General features: G+C 46.8%; 1 protein-coding gene across 2 annotated transcripts; it reads right to left on the reverse strand.

The window, feature by feature from the left end:
* Positions 1-1,128: 1,128 nt before the first annotated feature.
* EPB42 (erythrocyte membrane protein band 4.2) lies at positions 1,129-18,579 on the reverse strand. Of its 2 annotated transcripts, none has more exons than XM_028507157.2 (13): positions 18,389-18,579; positions 16,252-16,437; positions 15,395-15,628; positions 13,537-13,655; positions 12,573-12,677; positions 11,467-11,644; positions 10,791-10,929; positions 10,406-10,509; positions 9,379-9,621; positions 8,032-8,331; positions 4,538-4,698; positions 3,264-3,397; positions 1,129-1,519 (listed from the first exon to the last, which is right to left on the reverse strand). In XM_028507157.2, the coding sequence occupies exons 1-13, from the start codon at positions 18,396-18,398 to the stop codon at positions 1,357-1,359; spliced, it is 2,076 nt and encodes a 691-aa protein (XP_028362958.1). In that variant the 5' UTR covers positions 18,399-18,579; the 3' UTR covers positions 1,129-1,356. The 2 variants fall into 2 exon arrangements, with proteins under 2 accessions (XP_028362958.1, XP_035888208.1); XM_036032315.1 differs by lacking the exon at positions 18,389-18,579 and adding an exon at positions 18,199-18,366.
* Positions 18,580-23,243: the final 4,664 nt, after the last annotated feature.

The following is a 23,243-nucleotide window of genomic DNA, read 5'->3' on the forward strand; positions in this document are numbered from 1 at the left end:
ATTATATGTGTCCCCAGATAATACAAAATTTTTATATATCAAAAAAATTTTAATGTATAAGAGTTTATATAACTTTAAGAGTCTCTTCACTTAGTCCTTTTGCAAAACCATCACCACTTAACTATATTTTTGCATCAGTCTGGAAGATTATATATTGGAAACAAGGTAAACCCCTAGTAATGTAGAGTCTGGTAACTTGACTAGGGCCCTTTTCCATGTGCAGTGGTGTGTCACGCATCACATCTGCCCTCTCAGTGTTCCCCTGGTCTCTTTAGGCATGAACAGCAACAGCAGCTGTTCTTTTGAGCAACTAGTGTATCCTTGGGGTTGGAATTCTTAAAAGAGTTTTAATTTACCTTCATAAAGTACCATTCTGGATTTTTACAAATATCATAAAGGAAAAGAACTAAAACTAAGGAAGTGTCAAAGCAACAAAATAATGTAAACAAAAAAAATCATAACTTTGTAGAAAAAGGAGTCCAGTTCTTTTATTCTTTCTTTTAGGGCCTATTTCCTATATACTTAATGATTTTCATATTTCTCTAGTAGACCAAATTCACTCTACATCAGACTTTAATTGTGGGATACTTAATGCATACAGAGCTCTCACAGAAACTTCTCTATAGCTGAATCTAGAAGACCCTTCTCTCAGGCCTTATGTTTTGTATTTTATAACCTTGTTCAGTTATCTTTTTTTTTTTTTTAATTTTTTAAAGATTTTATTTATTTATTTTTAGAGAGGGAAGGGGGGGAGAGAGAGAGAGAGAAACATCAATGTGTGGTTGCTGGGGGTTCTGGCTTGCAACCCAGGAATGTACCCTGGCTGGGAATCGAACCTGGGACACTTTGGTTCCCAGCCCGTGCTCAATCCACTGAGCTACGCCAGCCAGGGCTTGTTCAGTTATCTTTGAAAATTTAAGGGTAATGGTCAGGGATAGCGTCAATCAATATAATCTTAGGATTACCTAAAACTTCAATTTTTAGTTAATATTGCCCCACTTCATCAGAAATATAAGAATGATTTAAATGTTAGGTTCTTTACCTATAAGTTAATAAATGCATTAGCACCAAAATGGTTATGAAAACCCTAAACCAGAAAATCTGAATGTACTTATCTGAGTACCTTTCTAAAAGTTTTATCACTCAAGCCCAGTAGTTTCTATTCTAAGACTAGTCTTTGTGGCTGCCTTAAGCTGGAGTGACAGAGATGAGTATCTTTACTATTGATTTCTGAGAATCTAATTCTGTTCTTGGTCACTCTCTGCTCACCCTGAATGGACGTTCCCTTCCGGCACATTCAGTTCAGGTCACAGATACAAGGGGGTGGTTGGGGCACGTGATACTGGAGCTGGTCGTTTAAGCTGCAAGTTCAGGGGCTACCACAGTGACACTTCTGTAGTTGGTTAGGTTCTGGAACGTGTTGCAGTCCATTTCTACCGTGAGCCGCTGGAGCCCCACCTTCGTCGGTGTGAACCGGAATTGGGTGCACATGGTGTCTCCAGGCCGTACAGGACCTAATCTGAAATAAAGGAAAAGGCGGGTTAATGAACCTATCCCAGGTTCATTGCTTTGCTGGTCCCAGGGATTCTGATCCTTCCCTACTTGAAGAGGTTGACACAGGAGGTTTTAAGGGGGTAGAAGACAGGAGCCTCTCTATGGTGAACAATTTCATGGCTGAGAAGAGAAACCCTATTCTAAGGGCTTCCAAGCTGCATGTGTTGTTTCTTTTATCCCCTGTGACTTCAGTCTGTTTCCACTCTTGGTAACAGTATTGGGGTACGTGTGGAAAAGCTTTAGCTCCGGGACACTGCACTGCTAAATGCAGTGGGCGTGGCGGGTATACTGAGATGTCTGTATGTCAATAGGCAGTGTTCGGAGCCCCATCAGCAGCCTTTACACCTGCCTGGAGACTTTCTTATGGTGACTGAGGGGATGGTGCAGATATCCTTTGAGGACCTTTGCCCCACAGCTGATCTGGGAGATCACAAGTGTCTGGTTAAATCTTGGCAGTCCCTTCTCTGAACTTACTGGCAAGAGTGTCTCACTGAGTTTCATGAGGCTGAAGCAGTGGCTCAATACCAGACAACCAGTCAGGGACCTCAGGGGCAGTGCAAGTAGAAACTCGAAACTGGATAGTTTATATTCACTAAAGGACGCAGTGGACATAATGAGGGGCGAGATCATGAAAGAAGACACTTGTAACATTTAAAACCAACAAGGGACTAATGCCTAATCTATATGGGGGACTCCTGCAAATAAACAAGGCAAAAAAGCAGGAACACCAAAAGAAAAGTGGGCAAAAAACTTTATAGGGGAAGAGATGAAAAAGGCTAATAAACACATGAATTAAATTAAAACAAGAGTGAGATAGTATCTTATTTGTTTTAGGTGGAAAAAGAAAGTTGGGTATTGCGTGAGCAGAGGGAGAGTAGGAATGTAGAAACAAACGGTCAGGGGCTGCATGGAGGGAGTGAGGCTCCGACAGCCACTCTGCAAACATCCTATGACTCAGCATGTCCATTCCTGGGCATATATCTCCTTTCGTCCCCCTCCAGTTTCAAACAAGTACACAAGGGGACATGTTTGGGGATGTTCTTTGCAGCAGTATTTGTGACATCCGGAAGTTAGAAGCCCTCTGGGTGCCCATCACTGTGAAGGGGAGTGGTAGGAAGCAGGGGATGTGCATTATGTATTATATAGCGGAAACAATGGACTATATATATGTGGGTAGATCTGAGTGAAAAGGAAAAGAATTAGACACAGCATCATTTATATAAGTTAAAAAAACAGGCTCTTGAAGCAACAGTGGACATTTTACACATACTAACAAAAGGATATGAAGGGTGGTGGGAATGGAAGTAGGGAATAAGAATAAAAGAATATTCAAATAAACAATTTATTCTTTTGGTGGGCATTAGTAGATTGCAGCTTTTGAGAGGCAGCCTACCCTCCCTGTGATATTCTCCAGCACCCAGTTCCAACCCTCTCCCCTGCATTCATCACCAATATCAGGTTCTTCCTGCATGATCAGGGCAGCAACCAGGGGCCAGGTGGGTGCCTAAGGGGCACAGAGCCTCCTTCACTCCTGTCCCTGCACACATGGTCCCTGGGATGAGACAGGCTCTAATCCCTTTGTTTTACTTCAGGGCATATTTGCACTGTCTCCATCGACACAGCAAAACGAGTTAGTTACTAATGTTGGGTCCCAGCCTTTCTGACCAGCTGAGATACGTCACAGGGATGGGAAACTTGTGTTCTCTTACTTGTAGGTCCTCTCTCTGTGAATGAGCCCCCTTCCAAGGATGGAAATCATGCAGTCCTTCATGGGAGCATCTAGAGAGTTATGGATGCTGACTGAGGCTGTAAGAGGTCGATACTGCTCCGCCGCCTCTGGCATCTGCGGGAAGAGACAACACCTGGAGCAGGGGCCACAGACACAGAGCCACAGTCACTCCTTCCTCTCCTGGGTACCCACCCTGTACCCTCCCCATTACCTTCCTATCTCTGGCATCCTAATCCCAACCCCCCAGCTGACTTCTTTACCCCTCTACCTGGTCTTCCTACATTTACTCTCATCCTTGACCCATCACAGACTGCCTCTGAAGGTGCCTCTCCTCCACTTCGAGACCTTGGAGGGTTTCCCATTGTCTTGGGAATATAGCTTCAGTTGGCACTCAGAGCCCTTCCTGGTCTCACCCCAACGCACCTCTCCAACTTCATTTGTTCTTCCCTTGACTAAACGACATCCAAGCCACATCTGGTACTTTCCCATCCCCAGCACATCCATCAGGTTCCCTACCTTTGGGCCCCTTCTGTTTGCAGTGGCCTTCCCCTACCTCTGCACTGGAAGCTTACCCATTTTTCAAGGTCCAGTATAAATGCCACCTCCTCCGTGAAGTCTTCCTCAAACTGATCAGATGGACTTAATCCCCTTTACTTCACTTATCCCATAGTGACTTTGTGGCTCTATTAAAGCACTTACATGTAAGACCAAAAGTTGTGTCTCTCTTACCCAACTATAACCTCTTTGAGGGCATGAACCACATCACATTTATTTTGGCCAAGGTAGACATGTGGAAAGATGACCAGACCAAGAGCCATAAATCTCTAAAATGCCTCATTTTTATGATCTTGTACATGTTACTCTCTAGGACAGTTTCCTTATCTAAATAATGGAAACAGTTCCACCTCATGGGGCTTTTGAATTAAAAGACATGAAGGAGGTGAAAATATATTGGCCTATGTATAATGTGCTAAATAGACATAGGCTATCATCCCTGTAAGTATGGAGGCAGCAACTGGGGAGGCCCAACTTTAGACACCTTTACTGAACCACCTAAAGAAGGTGGAAGATTTAAACCAGAACACCATATGCAAGAAACCATCTCTGTGAAGACAAGGAGCTCTCAACCTACCATTTTCCAGTAATCCTGCAGCAGAGTCCCCTGCCCTGGAGTGTGATGGGCACTGATTCTTTCTGAAATGGGGGCCTGAGTAATAGCAAATGAGGGTGACTTGGGGGAACACTGGTGCCTACCTCAATGGTGAGGCATGGCCTGCCAATGGCGATGTCTTCCTGAGCAAAGCAGCTGAGGCTGGACTCTGAGTACGTTGCCAACGCGGTAAGTCTGAGGAAGCTGTTCTCGGGTGGGCTTTGCTCAAAATAGGAGTAGGACAGGATGGTGGTGATTTTCTTCACTGAGACACATGACAGGAGGAGTCAGTGCTGGCATGTGTGCCCCTGACCCAGCAGTAGTTACACGCACAATGCAAAGAGGTCAAGATCTCACCGAAGCCAGAAAGATGCCTCAGTCCTCATAGCAATTCCAAACTTGAACTCATTCAAGAACCCATCCTTCACCACCATCCCCGCCTCCACTAACATAACACTCTTGGCAGGCCACCTCAGTGGGGTTTCAGAACAGCCTTTTTGAACTAGAACAAGTCAAGCTTTCTTGGCCACAGTTTCCTTATCTAATAACAACCCCCTGGCTGGAGTTGGATGAAGTATGCAAACAGAATGCACATCTCAGACCCTGCCACACAGTTGTTGCCGAATATATGCTAGTTCCTTCCCATTCTCTGTTTCTTCTCTTTCCCTTTGTCAGAGAAAATAAGGCCATCCTTCATCCTTAAGGAATCCTCCAAGTTCATGTTCCCATTCCCAACCTACAGACGTTGACATCTACCCCCACTGTCACTGTCCCAGCAGGAGGATGAGGTGTCCCCCCTGTTTGAGTCTAGTCCTCTGTTTTTTAAACCTGTGCTCTTTTTTGACCCTGCCAATGCCTAGCTGTGAACTATGTCTTGGTCTCCTCATCTGGAAAGTGGGGATAATAATGGTTCCTGCCTCATAGGGTTGTTGTGAGGATAAACGAGACAATGCACATAAAACATTTAACATCACATTTGCCACAAATAAGCTCTCAGTAAATGTGAGCTATAATTATTCTAGTTGACTCTCATTTCCCCCAAAGTTTGCATCATCAATTAAAACCTGTATTTCCTACTTGACTTGGCATGGTGGACACCCGATACAAGGTACAGATGATGTATTATAGAACTGTTTACCCAAAACCTATGCAATTTTGTTAGCCAATGTCACCCCAAGAAATTCAATTTTTAAAAAAGGATAAAAAAATCTCTCCTCTCCTGGCTGGTGTAGCTCAGTGGGTTGAGCTTGGGCTGCAAACCAGGCATCACAGGTTTGATTCCCAGTCAGGGCATATGCCTAGGTTGCAGGCCATGGCCTCCAGCAACCACACATTGATGTTTCTCTCTCTTTCTCTCTCTCTCTCTCTCCTGCCCCTCTCTAAAAGTAAATAAAATCTTTTAAAAAAATCTCTCCTGAGGCTTCAGGCTTTCCTTCTCTGCTGATTGTTTTTTTTCAACATGTAAGCAAATTTCACTTTCTCTCATCTTAAACGAAAAACAAACACCCTCCATCTACCCAGTGTCTCTGGCTGACTAACCCCCAGCTTCTCTTCTTTATTCATCCATTCTTCCAGAAAGAACCGCACACCTTGTCTCACCTCCTCAGCTCTCAGTCCATTTAACCCCGAGGAAGCTGGCATTCACCATCACTTCTGAGTAAGACTACTCTGCCAATGGATACTTTTCCACCTTGACCTCTCATGGCCTCTCTGTTGCCCTTGCTGGGTGGTCCTCCTCTCTTTGATTTCTCCATCTCCCTTACCCTCTGTTCTCTCCCTAACTGCCCCTTAAATGCTGGTGTCACCTGTGTTCCCTCCTCATCCTCTCTTCTCACAGTCCTCCTTGCTCCATTGAGCTCTTTGACGTCATGACTCTTGGCCACACCTTTCTTCTGGGATTCTTACATCTGGTCTCTAACCCAGGCCTTAATGTTGAGTACTAGGTTTAGGTTTCCAGCTGCATACTGCCTAAGAAACGGGCTTTCAAACCCAATATCTCTAACAGAACTCATCATCTTTTCTCCAAACCTTTTCTTCCTCATTTTCCCTGTTCTAGAGGCCCCCTCAAATTGGAAGCTCTCTCCCCACCCCCACACACATATTCACAAGTCCAGTCTATAACCGTCTTAATGTATCTTCAATTGAAGTGCTGATAGTTTTCCTTCACTTCTTGATTATAACAAAAACTTTCAACTTCTAATCCAGTGGTTCTCAACATTGGATGCATATTAGAGCCACATGGGGAGCTTTATAAAACAATCCCAATGCCTGGCCATACTTCAGGTCAGTTATATCAGGCTTGGGTGGTGATTAGTATTTTTAAAGTTTCCCAGGCGATTCAGTGTGCAGCCAAGGTAGAGAACCACTACTCTAGTGGAACCCCTTCCATTCCATTCTCCCAAGTTCTTTTTTAAAAATGAATTTCTGCCTGGCCAGTGTATCTCAGTTGGTTGGAGTGTCATCCCGTCAACCAAGAGGTCTCGGGTTTGACTCCCAGTCAGGGCACATGCCTAGGTTGTGGGTTTGGTCCCCGGTCAGGTGCCTATGAGAGGCAACCAATTGGTGTTTCTCTTTCACATTGATGTTTCTCTCCCACCTCTTCCTCTCTCTCTAAAATCACTAACCATGTTCTTGGGTGAGGCTAAAAAGCCCCCCTGAAAAAATGAATTTCTGATCACAATGACTCCCTGTAACAACTTTTACCAGTTACCTGTTGCTCAGAGAACAAAACTCAAACTGCTAGCATGACCTACAAGTTCCTGCGTGTCCTGGCCTCGCCCAGTTCCCGTACCACTCCCCCCACTGCTCCCCTACCTAGCACCCCCTCAGAAGGGAAACATGGTGGAGAGACTGGAGGGAGGGTGGTGACTAGGAGGCTGTTGCAATAATATAGACAAGATCTATTCCACACTGATTCTATCTTGCTCCAACCATGGAATTTCTGACTTAATTTGTCTGGGGTGTAGGCTGAGCATCAAATTTTCCTAGGTGATTCTGATTACAGGAAAGTTAGAAAACATCTGCTCTTGTCCAGGAAATTTCAACCACAAAATAATGTAGGCAGTTTAAAAACAACAACAACACCCCCCCCCCCACAAAGAGAAACACCTGGACCCCATCCCAGACCAATTAAAGACAGTTTCTAGGAGGAAGAACCTGAGCACATGTCTTTCCTTTTGCCTGGAATGCCCATGCCTCACTTTTCTGTTCATCACTGTCCTGCTCATCCTTTAAGACCCAGTGCCGTTTGATTTACTCAGAGGCAGCCTGCTCCAGCCAGGATGCAATGCTCCTCTGCCACTGTATTCTGTTTAACTTGCCAAACTCTTCTTACACTGCTGCTATAGTCTGTTTAGTTATATTACTGCCATCAGAATAATCCGTGTTTTTTCTTCTATGTGAAGCACGATAAATATATATTGAGTGAGACAGAGAGAGAGAGAGAGAGAGAGAGAGAGAGAGAGAGAGAGAGAGAGAGAGAGCATGCACCAGAAGCTAGAAGCCATCTATTGAGACCTGCCAGGGGAGCCTTATGGCTGCAATCTGCCCCGGGTGGGAGCTGGGTGTTTGAGCAGCTGGCAGGGCCATAGAGTGTTACCTAGGTTGCCACTGAGCTCCAGAAACATCTTCTTCCTCCAGAGCTCAGCAGCAAGGACGCCATTGTAATACACTGCCTGCACCCCAATTGCCAGCTGCACACTCTTCTCCTGGTCACTGGGGTTAATCAAGGTCACAGAGAATTGGGCATCCCCTCCCAGGGGGAGGGAGGTGGGTGCTTCCAAGAACAAGTACAGAGGATCGGCAGTCTCAGGACTGGGAGGATGGTTGCCATCATATCCCCCATGTTCCAGTTTCTTGTTCTGGACTCTCGCCAACACCTCTTTTTCTTGAAGAGATCCTGAAGAATGGATAAACAAAGAGGCCTCTTATCCACAAATAAGACTCATTTACCCACTGCTGCTCAAATGCCAAAGTCACAAAAGCTTTGCAAACCTCTAAGGCCATATTTAGGTTAAAAAGAGAAAAAGGGGTTTGTATTCAGCACAACCACCAAGGGACAGAGTGTCCCTTCCAAGTCACTCAAGGACCAAGTTCTTTTCCAAGTGCTATGAATTTGCCCCTGAACAGCTGGAAAAGTAACCTTTTGGACAAGTCACACTGTCTCTGATGACAGTTTAGAGAGTTGAATCTTTCTAAGTGAAGGAGTTTGAATTTATTCCAAGGACACTATGGAGGAGGGATGTAACGTAATTACACTTGTGACTTAGAAAGCTCATTCAGGAAACAAAGTTTGGAATGGGAATAATGGCAGAGGGACTGCAGGCCGGGGGCCCGGTTAGGGGACTATCGGAATACTGGGGACCAGAGAAATGCGGCCCTGGGTCACCCTCAGGCAACAGGGAATGGGGAGATGGATGTGAGAGTGATGTGGGCTGACGAAGCGGGGAGGGACGACAGTGCAAGCCTCACACTTGGAGCAAATAGGTAGACAGTGGTGCCATGAACTAATACGGAGGGAGGAACAGATTGAGAGGGATTGGGTAGGCGGGGGAGAGCAAGAACATTTCTGGCAGCTGGAATTAGTATTCCGTGTGTTGTTTTATATCCATAGTTCTCAAATGGGGGCAACTGTGCCCTTCAGGAGACATTTGGAAATGTCTGGGGACATTTTTGGTTGTCACAACCGGTGGAGGTAGTGGTAGAGGGGAGCTGGCATCTAGAGGACAGGGGCTGGGAACGCTGCTAAATGTCCTGTGGTGCACAACCCCCACAACAAGGCCACCTGGCCCCCAATGTCGAGAGTGTCAAAGCAGGTTGAGAGACCCTGTTTTACATGGTGGGGACAGGATGACAACTCCCTGCAGCCTGCGTCTGTCTACCCATCCCTTCCCTTCTTTTGCTATTTCAGGGGCTGAGAAGCCTGGGGCCCTCCCCTGCCCAGTACCTTTAGGGTACTTGTAGTTCTGAGTGATGTCCTCGCAGCGGTCGCCGCCCACACCTTTGGTGCTGATGTTGTTGCCGACATACTTAGTGTTGGAGTTGGTCAGCTCCAGTGTCCCGTCCTCGCAGCACTTCCAGACCACACATGAGGCGTTTACTGTGGCAAAAAGGTCTGCCACTGCAGGGGTCAGCCCCAGGGTCCCCTCCTTGACTGCTCTGACAGGGACCAGATCACAGGCCTTCAGGGCTGAGGGACAGAAGGGTCAGTGAGTAAGAGGAGCCACACCCAGACCTCTGCTCAGGTCAGAGCTCCATAACCTCAGTTCCTGTCCTAGACCCTATTTGCCCTCCCTGGGGATCAAGGTCGGAGGTGGGCACTCAGTGGGGTTTCTAAAAGGGTATACAGAGTGAAATACAACATTCAGTGACAATAATTTTGGTAATGGCCTGTGGCAGGAGCCTTCTCAGAAACTGGACAGGTAGAACCTTGGGGGAACACAGTACACAGGGTTTCTAAGCCAGCTTTGCTCTGGATATAATAGGAATAGGTCCCCTTTTTTGAGCACTTATATATGCCGGGCTCTGTAGCTGGTCTGTTCTTGGGGAAAAAGAACCATATTTCATGGCTCCTGAAGACTACTCCCCTGAGCATGAACCTATTTTAATACCCTCTTCATCCATATCCAGAATCTCAGAAGCCCCACATTACAAGCTCCTGACCCAGCACCACTACCAGCTCTCCTAAGCCCCTCTGCCTTTCCCAGAGGCTCAGCGGTCATGCCTGTTGCTCAGAGGTGGGGCAGTCTCCCCACAGCCTTGGGCTGAGGTGGCTAACACCCTTGTCTCCTTGAGCCCACTGGCATCAGGCCAGCATTCTGCCAGCCACTATCATTCTTTCCACTTTTCCTGTTTTAGGGGATGCAGACCCTCTTTGGACCACCTGCTGCTCCCCTTTCCTCTCCGAGGGACTTCTTCAGCCTGCACAGCTCTGTCCAGCCCATGGTGGTCCTGAGCCCACCCCCAGATTTTACCTCCACCTCCCTCAGAAGCACTTGGGTACAGAATCTGCCATCCACCATAACCCTGGGGCAAAGCAGGTCGGGCCATCCAGCACTCCGTGGAAGTCTGGAAGATCCTGAAGGTGGCAAAGGAACAATTCAAATGTCAGAGAAATGGAGTCCTGAAGAGGTGCTAGAAATAGCAGTTGCTGCCTCGGGTGTGGGAGGGTGATGTGTCCAGGTGGCTGCGACACTCCAGGAAGGGGCTTGCGTGTCACGACTGACCACTAGCGTCAAAGAGTCCTGAAGGCCTTCTCTCAGTGCCTGGGCTGCTCAGGGTGGTGGGTTTCCTTGGGGTTCTGCCACCTGGGTTTGGAGCCCTTCCAGTCAGAGACTCCATCCCCTTCTGGCTCCTCACCAGATTTTGCCTCTCTGGACTTTTCCATTCTGAAGCCCCTCCTCATCGTAGCACTCCTCCACAAACAGGCCTCCGCCGGTGGTCTGGGCTGAGTTGAACGTGGTAACAACGCGGGCAGGGATCCCCAGACACCGCAGCACTGTTGTAGAAGGGACCGAGTCAGAGGGCCCCAGAGAGGCCAGGGGTGCGGGATGCAGCTAGTGTTTCCAGTGTCTCCCCTCTGGGCAGGCACTGTCTGAAATGCCAGGTGACACCATGGAAAGAGGAGGGGCATAGGCACCAGGAAGTTAGAACTGACACCAGGCACACGGGAGGTATAAAGGTCATGAACTGAAGTCCACACAAGTTACGCAGCAGGCAGAGCCCACGGCAGGCTGGCAGAGCACTGGGGGCTTGCTCTGTCTATGGGTGAAGGGCCAGGGAAGTTTCGGGGTGAAAGTGGGATGGGAGCAGAGTTCGCCAGAGAGGCCCAGCTTTGCTGAGGGGGGAGAGGAGCAGAGGCTGGTCAGGAGGAGCAGCCCTGAACAAGTAGCTGGTTTCTTGCCAGATGGTGCATCTGAACCAGATGGTAAGGAAATGCTGTAGAGTGGAGGCAGTACCTGCTTTTGGAGATGTCTCTCCCGCAGGGCACCCCAAAGGCAGACACTACAGTGGCCAAGGTGAGCTTGCCCTGTACCTGTGCAAGCAACGGCAGCCAGCACCCAGGCCTGACTCTCACACACAGGTCGCCCTTGGCCTGTGAGCCACTGCCGCAGGATGGGCACGCTGCCCCGGCGCTTGTTCAGCAAGGCCCCTTCCTGGGTAGCCTGGGGCTGTGGGGTGGGCAGGACACTCTTCTTCTTAAGGGCGTGCAGCTGTTTAGGGAAACACGTGGACATAATGTGAGTCCCAGGATGAGACAGCTCTCGGGGTGGGGTGGGGATGAGGGTGTAAGCTGGGGTAAGAAGGTTGCTGGGGGTGGGAGAGGGCTCATCACAGTTCTCCAAGTATGGTGAACAGATCATCTGCATCAGGATTACCTGGACCATGTTAAACTTACATGTTCCAGAGCTCCACTTTAGCTCACTGGGTTATAACCCATGGGAGCCTGGGGGAGCCCAGGAATCCACTTTTTAAACAAGTCCTCTAGAAGCCAGGGGTTTGTGGACCACACTGGCCAAGAAAGCCACAAGAGAAACATGCGAGTGGCCCCTTGCTGGGGGCTGGGTTCTCTGCTCCTCCACTTGCCTGGTCCCAATTCCTTTGAGGGTGTTTGCACCTGGGGTCTGGGGCCCCACTTATCCTAACCCTCCTCCTCATGAGCTGGCTCTGTCTCTCACCACCCCTTCAGAGGAGAGTCCAGTGGCACAAGAGGAGATGGAGAACACATTACTCCTGGGAAGGACTTCTAGGAACAATGGGAAAGTACCAAGCTACCTTCATGGTCTACATATCCTTAGAAATAATTTAGAAGTAAAAACAAGTCCCTTTGACCACCTTAGCTGCAAACACTGACTAAGATGGACCCTACCCCCTCCCTTGCAGGGGCCTGCGGGGAGGAGGCAGGTGACAGAGGAGTGCTCTGGAAGCACTCCTGGAAGTCCAGGCCAGTTTTAGTCCTCATTGGCTTGAGTCTTGAGGAATGATGCCTCCCTTTGCTTTTCTCTCTCCCGTGGATGCTGCTGTCCTCCCCTCCTCTCCATGCCTTTCTCCAGGAACTGTCCCCCACATCCTGAAGACATCCAGGGCCATAGAGGGGGGAAGCTCTGTCAGAGGGCTCCCCCTTTTCCTCTTCTCACTCACCAAGGTGCCCAAGATGCAGGCCACATGCACAGGGTTGCCCCACTTCTCCACCTGCTTGTCCACGCTCAGCAGGTCCAGGCTGAGGTCCAAGACATCCCCCTCGAACTGTAAGGACCACACAGAGCCGTGATGAAGGGTTCCCATCGCACAACTGAGCCCCGTCACCTTGTCCTTTTCCCAGACTCAGGCTTCCCTCCTCCTTCCCTTGCCTTGTCGTCTCCCAGTGCCCCCTGGTCCCGGTGTCTGGCAGTCCAATCCCAATAAGGTATAACTCTTGAAGACCAGGGCTTGTTATTTCCTTTCATTTTTATCTTTATGCATTTAGTGCACTCCTACTGCTCCTGCCAGCACTGACCCACGTGTGGAGGACATCAAGACAGCTTCTGCTCTTGCAGAGCCCACATTTAGGAGTGGAGAGGGACACGTAGCCACTTAGACTACAGATCTCAGCCACATGGTCAGGGCTGTAGCAGAGATGCCAACCCAGGGCAGAGAGTGCAGCAGGGATTCGTTTTGCCTTTGGAGGCTGAGGAAGGCTTTCAGAAGATCTTAAAAGATGGATAGGAGCTTCCCACGTGATAAAGAAGGGAAGCTATTCTAGGTGGAGGGGACATTCAGCATGCACAACCATGGGCTGGCCAGGGACTGGAGCCTGAGTGGCTCTTGGGGAAAGGAAAGCAGTGGTTTGGCTGTAAAGGGCCTGTGTATGGTGCCAGGGCATTGGTTGTTATCCTATAGACAGTGGGGATTTAACAGAGGAGTTTAATTTGTATGGTCTTTTAGAAGATAACTTGGGAAACTGTACAGGACGGTCTGACATGGCCCTGAGGAAAGAGCGGTACCACATGGCAGAAATTTCTTAAACATGTTGTCTCATGACCAGAGGTTTTTGGACCTGCCAGCTCTGTCTGGCCTGAACACTAAAGGTTCACTGTCCCCTCACCTTCCCTGGAGGCCCCCATACCTGGCCAAAGTCCCAGGGCTCTTCCTGGATGCAGTCAGCTGTACCCAGGTAGATGAGGCCGTTCTGGTTCAACAAGTACTCCCAGCGTTGCGCCTCATTCCCCAGGAACACAGCATCCTCTGGTGAGAGGCAGGCAGGGATGAGGGCCTGTGGGGTGCTGGGTCTGCTGTTCACATCCTGGCCTCTGCCCACCCCGCCCAGGTCAGTTTTGGCTACATGTCTCCCCTTCAGCTGTAGGTCTAATGAGGACTGAAGAAGAACTTCCTCTTTTCACTGCCCCCACTGGCACCCAACTTCTTCTCTGGTGGAGATTGGAGAAAGGGGCCAGAGCTTTTCCATCAGTCAAGGTGACCTTCATGGTCAGCCAGGCAGACAGCAACAAACCAACCTTAAAAAGCCGACTGGGTCCCAGAAGACATGTGCAGTCAGGGTGCTACCAACACACGAGAATATGGCAATTGCCCAGGGAGCTTCCCAGGTGGCCTGTCATGTCTTTCTCATAAGTTCGACTAAAACATAGTGTTTCACAGAAACCAGTACAACATAGGTGGACAGGGGTGAGAGGAAGGGAAGAGTAGCACTTGGCAAGACAGGGTCAGAAGGAGCAGTGGGGCTGGTGAAGTGGAAGCCAAAGTATTGACTTTCCATTCCAGTGGTGTCCAAGTGGGTCTGGGACTCCCATGGTCCCCTGCTGGTGCCTGCCCTGCTGTCCTCATCCAAGGGCTTGGCTGGGGAGGTGGATGAGGGCTTTGAAGAGTCCATGGCCCCCTATAGAAAGCTGGAAGTGGTGGGGGACCTCCTCTGCTTGTCAAGTGCCTCTCTTTCTGCACCTGGTGCTAGGGGTGGAGTGGGGGATGGTTAGGCTGGCACCTGGGGAGTAGAAGGAGGAAATGGTCTCCACACCAAACCATCCCCCCAGGCATCTGTTTGGGATGAAGTTGCTTAGAGCAACAGCAGGAAAGGATATTAGAACTCAGAAAGCCCTGAAAAACCTGGGGCCTGAAATCAGAGAGCTCTTGTCTCTGATTTTAAAATCAAGGACACTCTTGCCTCTCCATCCTGAGCACTTTCTATGAAGCCAGCTAGACATCGCTTCTTTGGCAGTCACTTCAAACTGAGGTATTTGGCCCAGGTGCTGCAGGGCTCTGGGAAGTACATTATCAGAGCACAGGTGGCACCATCCTCCTCTTCTCAGCTTAGGCACAGCCCCCGTTTTATAAAGTTCCCTGCTGATCTACAGGAGGCCTGTGGTGGAATTTGCAGCTTCAGTCATCAGTAGTAAGAACAGATCAAACATGTGGAGAGAAGCAGGACAGATTTACTGTGAAGCCGATGAATCTGAAGTTTGGGGGCCTCTCAGCAGACCCCCTTCAGGACTTGTGAGGGGCCTTAGCAATTCAAAATTTTGTCTTCTCTTTCTTTAAGAGGATTCCCCAAATTATATAAACCTCAGGTCCCACACAACCTGGAGTCACCTGGTGATAATCTATGGGAGTCCAAGGAGGAAACAGAGAAGCTAATCCCTTAGGTCACCTCTATTCCTGAAGTACTTTCTAGTTCTTGCCCCCTCTACTGTCACAATAAAGGGTAGCTCTGCCAGGGTCTTCTCGGACTGTTATCTCTTGTGACCAAATAGCCTGAGCCAACACTGGAGTTTGGTGGTGAGATAAGCCTTTGCTTTCCCAGGGAAGCCCCAGGCTGTTTCTGCCAGGGTGGGAGAAGCCATTCGTCTGGGGAGCAGACACCGTAAGAGCCAGCGCTGGGACTGGCGCTGCCTTTAGAGGAAGCTGTCAGGCTGCATTCAGAACCTGGGTGCTGAGTATCCTTGCAGCCCAGGCTGACCCAAATCCAAACTCACCTTGAACCCAGGGGTTAAAGAGTAAGGTGAACTGGCCCAGGAGGCGTGGCTTCCTGTGCAAGACCTGCAGCAGGAGTGAGTAGTGGCCGATGAGAGCGTCCGAGGGAGTGGTCACAGAGATGGTCCAGGACTGGGCATCTCTTTCCTCCACCTCTGCACTCCACCACTTCTGGTCCCCCAGACTGGAAATTGGGAATGTGGCCTGGGTCATGTTGGCCTTGGAAGGCTGCTCTCCTGCAGTCACACACAGATGTATTGGTCATTTGGACCTCCTGGTCACGACTGAGTAATGAAGTCAAATATCACAAAGTTGGAGTAGGTAAAAAATTAGTTTTGGAGGAGAATGAGGGGCCCACCCATTAACGGGAGTCGATACAGTGTGACGGGAGCACACAGGATCTCGGTGCCCACGGACCCGAGTCTGGGGACTTCACAGTCTACAAATGGGCATTGAGATAATGCCTGCTTCGTGGGGTCAGTGTGAGGTCTTCATGAGGTACGGCAGGTAAACACCTTGGCCCATTATCTGACATGTAGTACAGATTCAATAAATAGTAACAATTAAATATGAGGTCCAGCCTGGATTACATCCTATTCAGGCTTTTCTACAAAATTGGTATTATATTTGCAACCAAAAGAAACCCCCTAGAGATGCTGCTGTTGAGCCACTTCTGAACCATAATAAACAATACTTATTATGCACAATATCTTCTCACAACAGCCCTGCTGGGTGGGCAAAACTTCTTGAGGCCCAGTACCCTGTAAGCCATTTGCCCCTTAGTTCCCTGGGAAGGGGAGGGTGATGGGAAAGAACCCTCCAGTCCCGGTACAAAAGGGCCCTAGGCCTGCCCACTTACCAGTTTGTGCAATGAGGGCCACCTTCTTCAGGGCGGGCAGAAATGCATGGACTGGAGCCCGGAAGTGCAGTGTGATGATGAAGGGCTGTCCCCTTCTCACGACAAGGCGCCTGGAGCTGATGTCCTTGGTATGGTGCTCCTCATTGTTTCTTGCTGCCTGGAAGTCACAGCTCTTGATCCCCAGCGCTGTGTGGAAAAGAGAGAGAACACTGAGACAGAAGTAAATGTGACAAGTAAGAAAAAGCAGAGACCCTGCAGCCAGAGAGACCGCTGTTCAAAATCCTTGGCTCAACTTACTTCCTAGCTGTGCCACCTAAGGCAAGTAACTTAACTACTCTGACCCTCAATTTTCTTTCCTTGGAATAATCACTCCTCCCTGCAGGGTTGTGGAAATTAAATGAAGTAATGTATATACAGTAGTCCTCCCCCACCCTCTCCCCTTGGGGGATGCATGCCAAGACCCTGGTAGATGCCTGAAACTGCAGACAGTGCCAAACCCTACGCTACATACTAGTGATTTTCAACAGGTGTGCCACAGAATTTTTAAAATTTGCAATACCTGACTATTGAATTGGGGACACTGACCTCTTTTCCCTTAGATTGTCAAGTAGCAATATGACAACAGCCAACACAATAGCCATCTGGTGTGAATGCATTAAAATCATACCAATTTTTTGTCAGATCAACAACAAATATATTTTTGGTGTGCTGCAGAATCTTAGTTTACGTAACGAGCTTACGTGTGCCATGAGATGGAAGGGTTGAAGATCACTGCTATCTACTATGTTTTCTCCTATACATATTTATGATAAAGTTTAATTTACAAATTTGGTACGGCTAGAAATTAACAGCAGTAACGGTTAATAACATAGAACAGCTATAACGATGTACTGTAATAAAAGTTGTGTGAGTGTTTGGGGGGGTCCTTATTAAGCAAGATAAGGGCTACTTGAATGCAAGCACTGCGATACCTCGAAAGCCTGTCTGACAGCCGAGATGGCTACGAAGCGACTAAAGGGCAGCAGTGTGCACAGCGCAGACACACTGGACACAGGCTGGCTCCCACCCCGGGAAGCACATGGGGTGAGATTTCATCATGCTACTCAGAACAGCCTGCAACTTAAAACTTATGAATTGCTTACTACTGGAATATTTCATTTCATATTTTTAGATCATGGTTGGCCGCAGGTAACAAAACCATGAAGAGTGAAAACAGGGACAAGGGAGGACTACTGTAATACACTTAACACAAGGTCAGATATGTAAGTCCCATTAAATGAAACTGTTATTATTATTAATAATAAGGCAGTGCTTTTTCTCACCGTTGACCTCCTATTTTGGTCCCAATCCAAAAGTAGTGAATAAAATCCAGAATTTTGCCCACCCCTACTCATTTTCTCTTAGAACAAAATCAGATCATTTTAAGAGCTGGTTTTGAAATCACTAAATCCAATTCTCTTGTTTTATAATTGACAAGAGTAAGGCCCAAAGAGTAGAACCAACTCACCCAAGATCATACTTGGCTGTTTCCCCTAAAGGCTCACCAAATCTATGGTACCACGCAGCCCAGAAGAACTGTACAAGGAGGGGGGGCTGGGAGTATTAAGACAGTGTAACAGACAATCCCCGTCTATAATGAGACCTGTCAGTGTGCTAACAGGCCTGTGCAGAGGCCCCTGAAGTTTCTGCCTAACCTGGCTCTGCCTGTTCTCTTGCTCCATGTCTGCCTTTGCCCCTTTTAGTTGGATTCCCTGACTCCCTACTTTCCCTTCTTTTCCATTTAGCCTCAAAGCTATGACACCTCATGTGTTTCCAGGGTCATCTCCTATAAGTATCACAACCCAGGGAGAACAGTCATGTTATGATGATCCTGGGACAAGAACATAAACCCATGTTAACCACCACCATCATCATCTTACCACCATCATCACAACTATGACCACTTACCTCCCAAACCTACCCTGTTGCCACTGCATGGCCCCACCGCCATCACCTCCACCACTACCAGCACCCACTACCCTTCCTCGCCATAGTCACATCACCTCCGCCACCATCCTGCTTCCTTTAATGAAAACACATAATGGTGGAAGGGCTGGTGACAGCCCAGCAGGCCCCATGGAGGGCTGGCTTGGCTCACCCTGTCCCATGGCTGCAGGTTGCTCTTATCCAGGAGCCCACAGGAAGTGCCTGTCTTGAACAGTAGCTCAGGGCTCCCTCTCTGAATCTGTCTTCCAGACAGAAATTGATGAAGGTAATTTTGTTAGCTTAAGAATCTATAAATAGTGGAGTTTCTTCCTCTTCTCTTATGAGCTCCCTGACAAGTTGCTTCTCTCCTATTCCCTCCCTGCTAATATCTCCTGGGCCAGCTGTTGGGAGTTACCATTTTTCATTTTATCTCTTATGCCAGGAAGCCCAGGCAGGGGTATGCCTGGCAGTCTGGATTCAGGGGTGAAATGGAAAAGATCTGCCATCTGGAGAAGCCCCAAAGAAACCCCTATGCCTGTTGCTTCAGTGGCCTCATGAGACCTTCTGAGATGTTACCTGCATGACACTTGAAAGACTTTGAAAGAGATGACGCCACAAACAGGAGGCCCACATCCAACCCCAAATCTCAGGCCCTACACATATCATGGGCTACAAGTTGCTAGATGTTCATGGGCTGTTTTGATAATACAGAGAGAGAACATGTGTGCCTGGGACTCATCTGTGTGAAAGAGATAAGGAGGTAGACTTTGTTGGTGAAAAGTGAATGTCCTAAGAGCAGAAGCCAGGGCCCAAGCTCTTCTAAGCCTCCCAGCTCTGGGACACTCTATCAGGGAAGGGTTGGAACGATCATGGGACCCAGAGTGTCTGTTTTCTATTTCTACTTGTCCAGTCACCGAGGAGATAAGACAGAGGAGAGGATCTCCTACTTGGCTGTCTTTGACCTTCTAAAACCCAGCTTTTGATTGGGCTTCTGAGGCTGTCACCAGAAGCACCCCCAGGGCAGCTGTGCTGGCCTGCATGTGCTGGGGTATCTATAGAAGGACACAGAAGAAAAGACAAAGGACATTGGTTGCTTGTGGGGAGGGGAGCTAGGGGATGGGGGTCAGAAGGTGGTTTTTCTACATGTTGGCCCTTTTATACTTTTAAAACTTTAAACTATTACCTATTTAAAGAATCTTATTATATTAGAAATGAAGTTGCTGCCTTCTTACACCCCAAAAAAGATTCTTCATGCAAAATTAAGAGGTAAACTTTTCTTTATTTGATGATGTTATTATGTTTACCTGGAAAACATGGATCTATTAAAAATGACTATAAAAGATACGATAATCTAGTAAACTGATCTTAAGTTTAATGCATTCTCAATAAAAATGCCAACAAGTTTTTTTCTCTGACACTAGAAACGTTGATTCTAAGGTTCAAAAAGAAATCTCTAAAAGGGGAATGTAGTATGACCAAGTTTCCTAGATAATAAGACATATAATGGTATTGTAATTGAGAAAGTACATAGACCAAATGTACTCATTAAGTATGTATTAAATATGGCAAATAATACCCAAGTAATATCTAGCAAAACTTTAAATGTCTATACATCTGAATCACTTCTAGACATTCTATCATGCAAGTAACTAGATGTGTATAAAATAAAATATTTACAAGTATACCTATTGTATTGGTAGTTACAATAGCAAAATATTGGAAACTGTTTAAATGTCCATCAATAAGGTACTAGACAGATAAATTGTGACACATGCATTCAAAAGAATACAAGAATGAAAAAAAATGAAGTAGCTCTATATAAACTGATACAGAACAATCTCCAAGCTACATTGTCAAGTGGAATAAGGTACCTTTGTATACAGGGTGTGCATGTGGGATAATATATCTGAATTCACTTGTGTTTATGTAGAATAGTTCTGGAAAGTTACTGCTTCTGGACTGGGAAATTAGTGTCTGGGGTAAAGCTTTTGTTTTTTCTGTATATCCTTGTGTATCTTTGTATCACAAGCATATATGTTTACAAAAACCAAAAATGAAAGCTTGGAAAGGAAGGAAAAGGCTGGCTGGAAGAACTGTTTTCACCACTGTGAGCTCCTCCTGGGAGGAAATTGGGGAGCTCATGAATGGGCTGGCTCTCCTTTCGCAGGTTTGTTCTTCTGGTACGAGCAAAGAGAAGCTCTTATTTCCTGATGCAGTTCCCACGGAGCTTCACAAAACCCCATGATCGAGCAGTATTTCACTTGGAGCACTTTTGAGGGAGCCCATGATGAGGCAGATACTGCTGTGTTTTGTTTGGGCTGGGGAAGGTGAGTGCATAATGTGAGGAGGATAGAGGGAGGAGTGACCTAAAAGTCTGTCCTGCTTCCTACTGCACCCACACTTTTTAATTCCACAGGCTCTGAATGAAAAACAGTCAACTGATGTGTACCCAAGAAGGGTTCATTTACTCATTGATGACACTATTGTGCATCAGGAACTGTACTAGGCACTGGTAATGCAGTGATAAATAAGATAAATGTGTCCCTGCCAACAAGGAGTTTATATTTCAGCAGGGGAAACAGACAGAATGACATACTCACACCATTAATTATTTAGTTGTTATAGAAGAGAGGTTTCAAGTTCTAGGACCTAGGTGTGGAGGTAAGGAAAGGCTGAGAAACTGGAAGAATTAATAGTCATTAGTTAGGCAATGGGGCAAAGGGTGGGGTGGGGTGGGAGGAGAGAGAACAGCGTGTTCAAAGGCCCTAAGGCAGGGAGCCACGGAAAGGAAGTCCCTGGAACTGAGCACGGATTGTGAGGGGGAGAGGTAAGGCAAGGGCTACATCTTGCAGAGTCAAGTTAAAGATTTTGATTTTTTTTTGCTTCGTATCACTGGGAAGCTATTGAATGGTATTTTAAACAAGATAGTAACACAATCAGATTTGTAGTTTAGAAATACCAAGCTGAGGAAAATAGGGAAAATTATTTAGTGGGGAAAAAAGTAAGAGAGGACCAGTAAGAGACTATCATAATGGTCTAAGTGAGAGATGATGGCGGCCTGGTGAGAGGAGTTTTGGTGAAGATAGAGGCAAACAGATTTGACAGAAATGTAGGGGGTTAAGTTGGCAAGACACGCTAATGGATGAATATGGAGAACAAAGAAGGATATTGTACTCCCAGGTTCAAATAAATGAATCTTGAGTGCACCTCGAGTACCCAGGTTGGGTGATATTGGAGGCTGTGCCACTGGACCCTACAGGGCACCTACTACATTAGGCCACACTACCAAGACATGGAGTCAAAGCAGCTCTACCTAATACATAGAAACAAACACAGGGAGGCTGCAAAAATGAGGAAACAAAGAAATATGGCCCAAGTGCAAAAACAGATCAGAACTCTAGAAAAAGAGCTAAACGAAATGGAGATAAGCAATCTATCAGATGTGGAGTTCAAAACACTGGTTATAGGGGTGCTCAAGGAACTCAGTGAAGACCTCAGCAGCATAAAAAAGATTCAGTTGGAAACAAATGATTCACGAATTGAAATAAAGAAAATTTACAGGGAAACAACAGTAGAGTGGATGAAGCCAAGAATCAAATCAACGATTTGGAACATAAGGAAAAAAAACAATCAATCAGAACAACAAGAAGAAAAAAGAATCTGAAAAAATGAGGATAGTATAAGCAGCCTCTGGGACAACTTCAAGAGGTCCAACATTTTCATCATAGGGGTGCCAGAAAGAGAAGAGAAACAGCAAGAAATTGGAAATCTATTTGAAAAAATAATGAAAGAAAATTTTCCTAATTTGGTGAAGGAAATAGATATGGAAGTCCTGGAAGCACAGAGAATCCCAAACAAGATGGATGCAAAGAGGCCCACTCCAAGACACATCATAATTAAAAGCTTAAAGATAAAGAGAGAATCTTACAAGCAGCAAGAGAAAACAAGTTAGTTACCTACAGGGGAGTTTCCAATAAGACTGTCAGCTTATTTCTCAAAAAAACTTTGGCCCTGGCTGGTGTAGCTCAGTGGACTGAGTGCTGGTTTGCAAACCAAAGAGTTGATGATTCAATTCTCAGTCAGGGCACATGCCTTGGGCTGTAGGCCAGGCCCCCATAGGGAGCACAAGAGAGAACCACACATTGATGTTCCTCTCCCTCTATTTCTGTCTCCTTTCCCCTCTGTCTAAAAATAAATTAATTGAGTAAATTTTTTTTAAAAGAAAAACTTTGCTGGCTAGAAGAGACAGGCAAGAACTATCCAGAGCCATGAAAAGCAGGGACCTACAGCCAAGATTGCTCTACCCAGCAAAGATATCATTTAGAATCAAAGGGCAGATAGAGAGCTTCCCAGACAAGAAGAAACTAAAGGAGTTCATCATCACCAAGCTCTTATTATATGAAATGTTAAAGGGACTTATTTAAGAAAAAGAAGACAAAAAGTACAATAAAATGGCAAAAAAATACAAATCTATCAAAAATTGAACCTAAAAAACAAACTAAGCAAATGAAGAACAGAAGCAGAATCGTGGATACAGAGAGCATTTTGATGCTTGTCAGGTGGGAGAATTGGTGAAGAGGTGAGGGGATTAATAAGTACAAAAATGTAGCTACAAAATAGCCATGGGGATGTAAAGTACAGTATAGGAAATGGAGCAGCCAAAGAACTTACATGCATGGCCCAAGGACATGAACAATGGTGGGGGGATTGCCTGAGGAAGTGGGGGCTGCTTGGTGGAGGGGGGCAAAAAGGGAAAAATCAGGAGAACTATAATAGCATAAAAAATAAAATATAATTAAAATTTAGAAAAGAAATATTTAGAGAGAGAATGCCAAAAATGTTCCAAAAACTAAAGCCACCAATTCAAGAAGTACTAAGAACTCTAAGCAGGATTTTTAAATCTTAAAAGTTGTCAGAAAACCCTGGTTGGGTGGTTTAGTTGGTTAACGTGTTTTCCTGTATATTAAGAGATTGTAAGTTTGATCCCCAGTTAGGGCACATGTCTAGGTTACGGGTTCAATCTCTGG

Source organism: Phyllostomus discolor, chromosome 1 (genome assembly GCF_004126475.2).
Source record: "Phyllostomus discolor isolate MPI-MPIP mPhyDis1 chromosome 1, mPhyDis1.pri.v3, whole genome shotgun sequence".
Lineage (NCBI taxonomy): Eukaryota > Metazoa > Chordata > Mammalia > Chiroptera > Phyllostomidae > Phyllostomus > Phyllostomus discolor.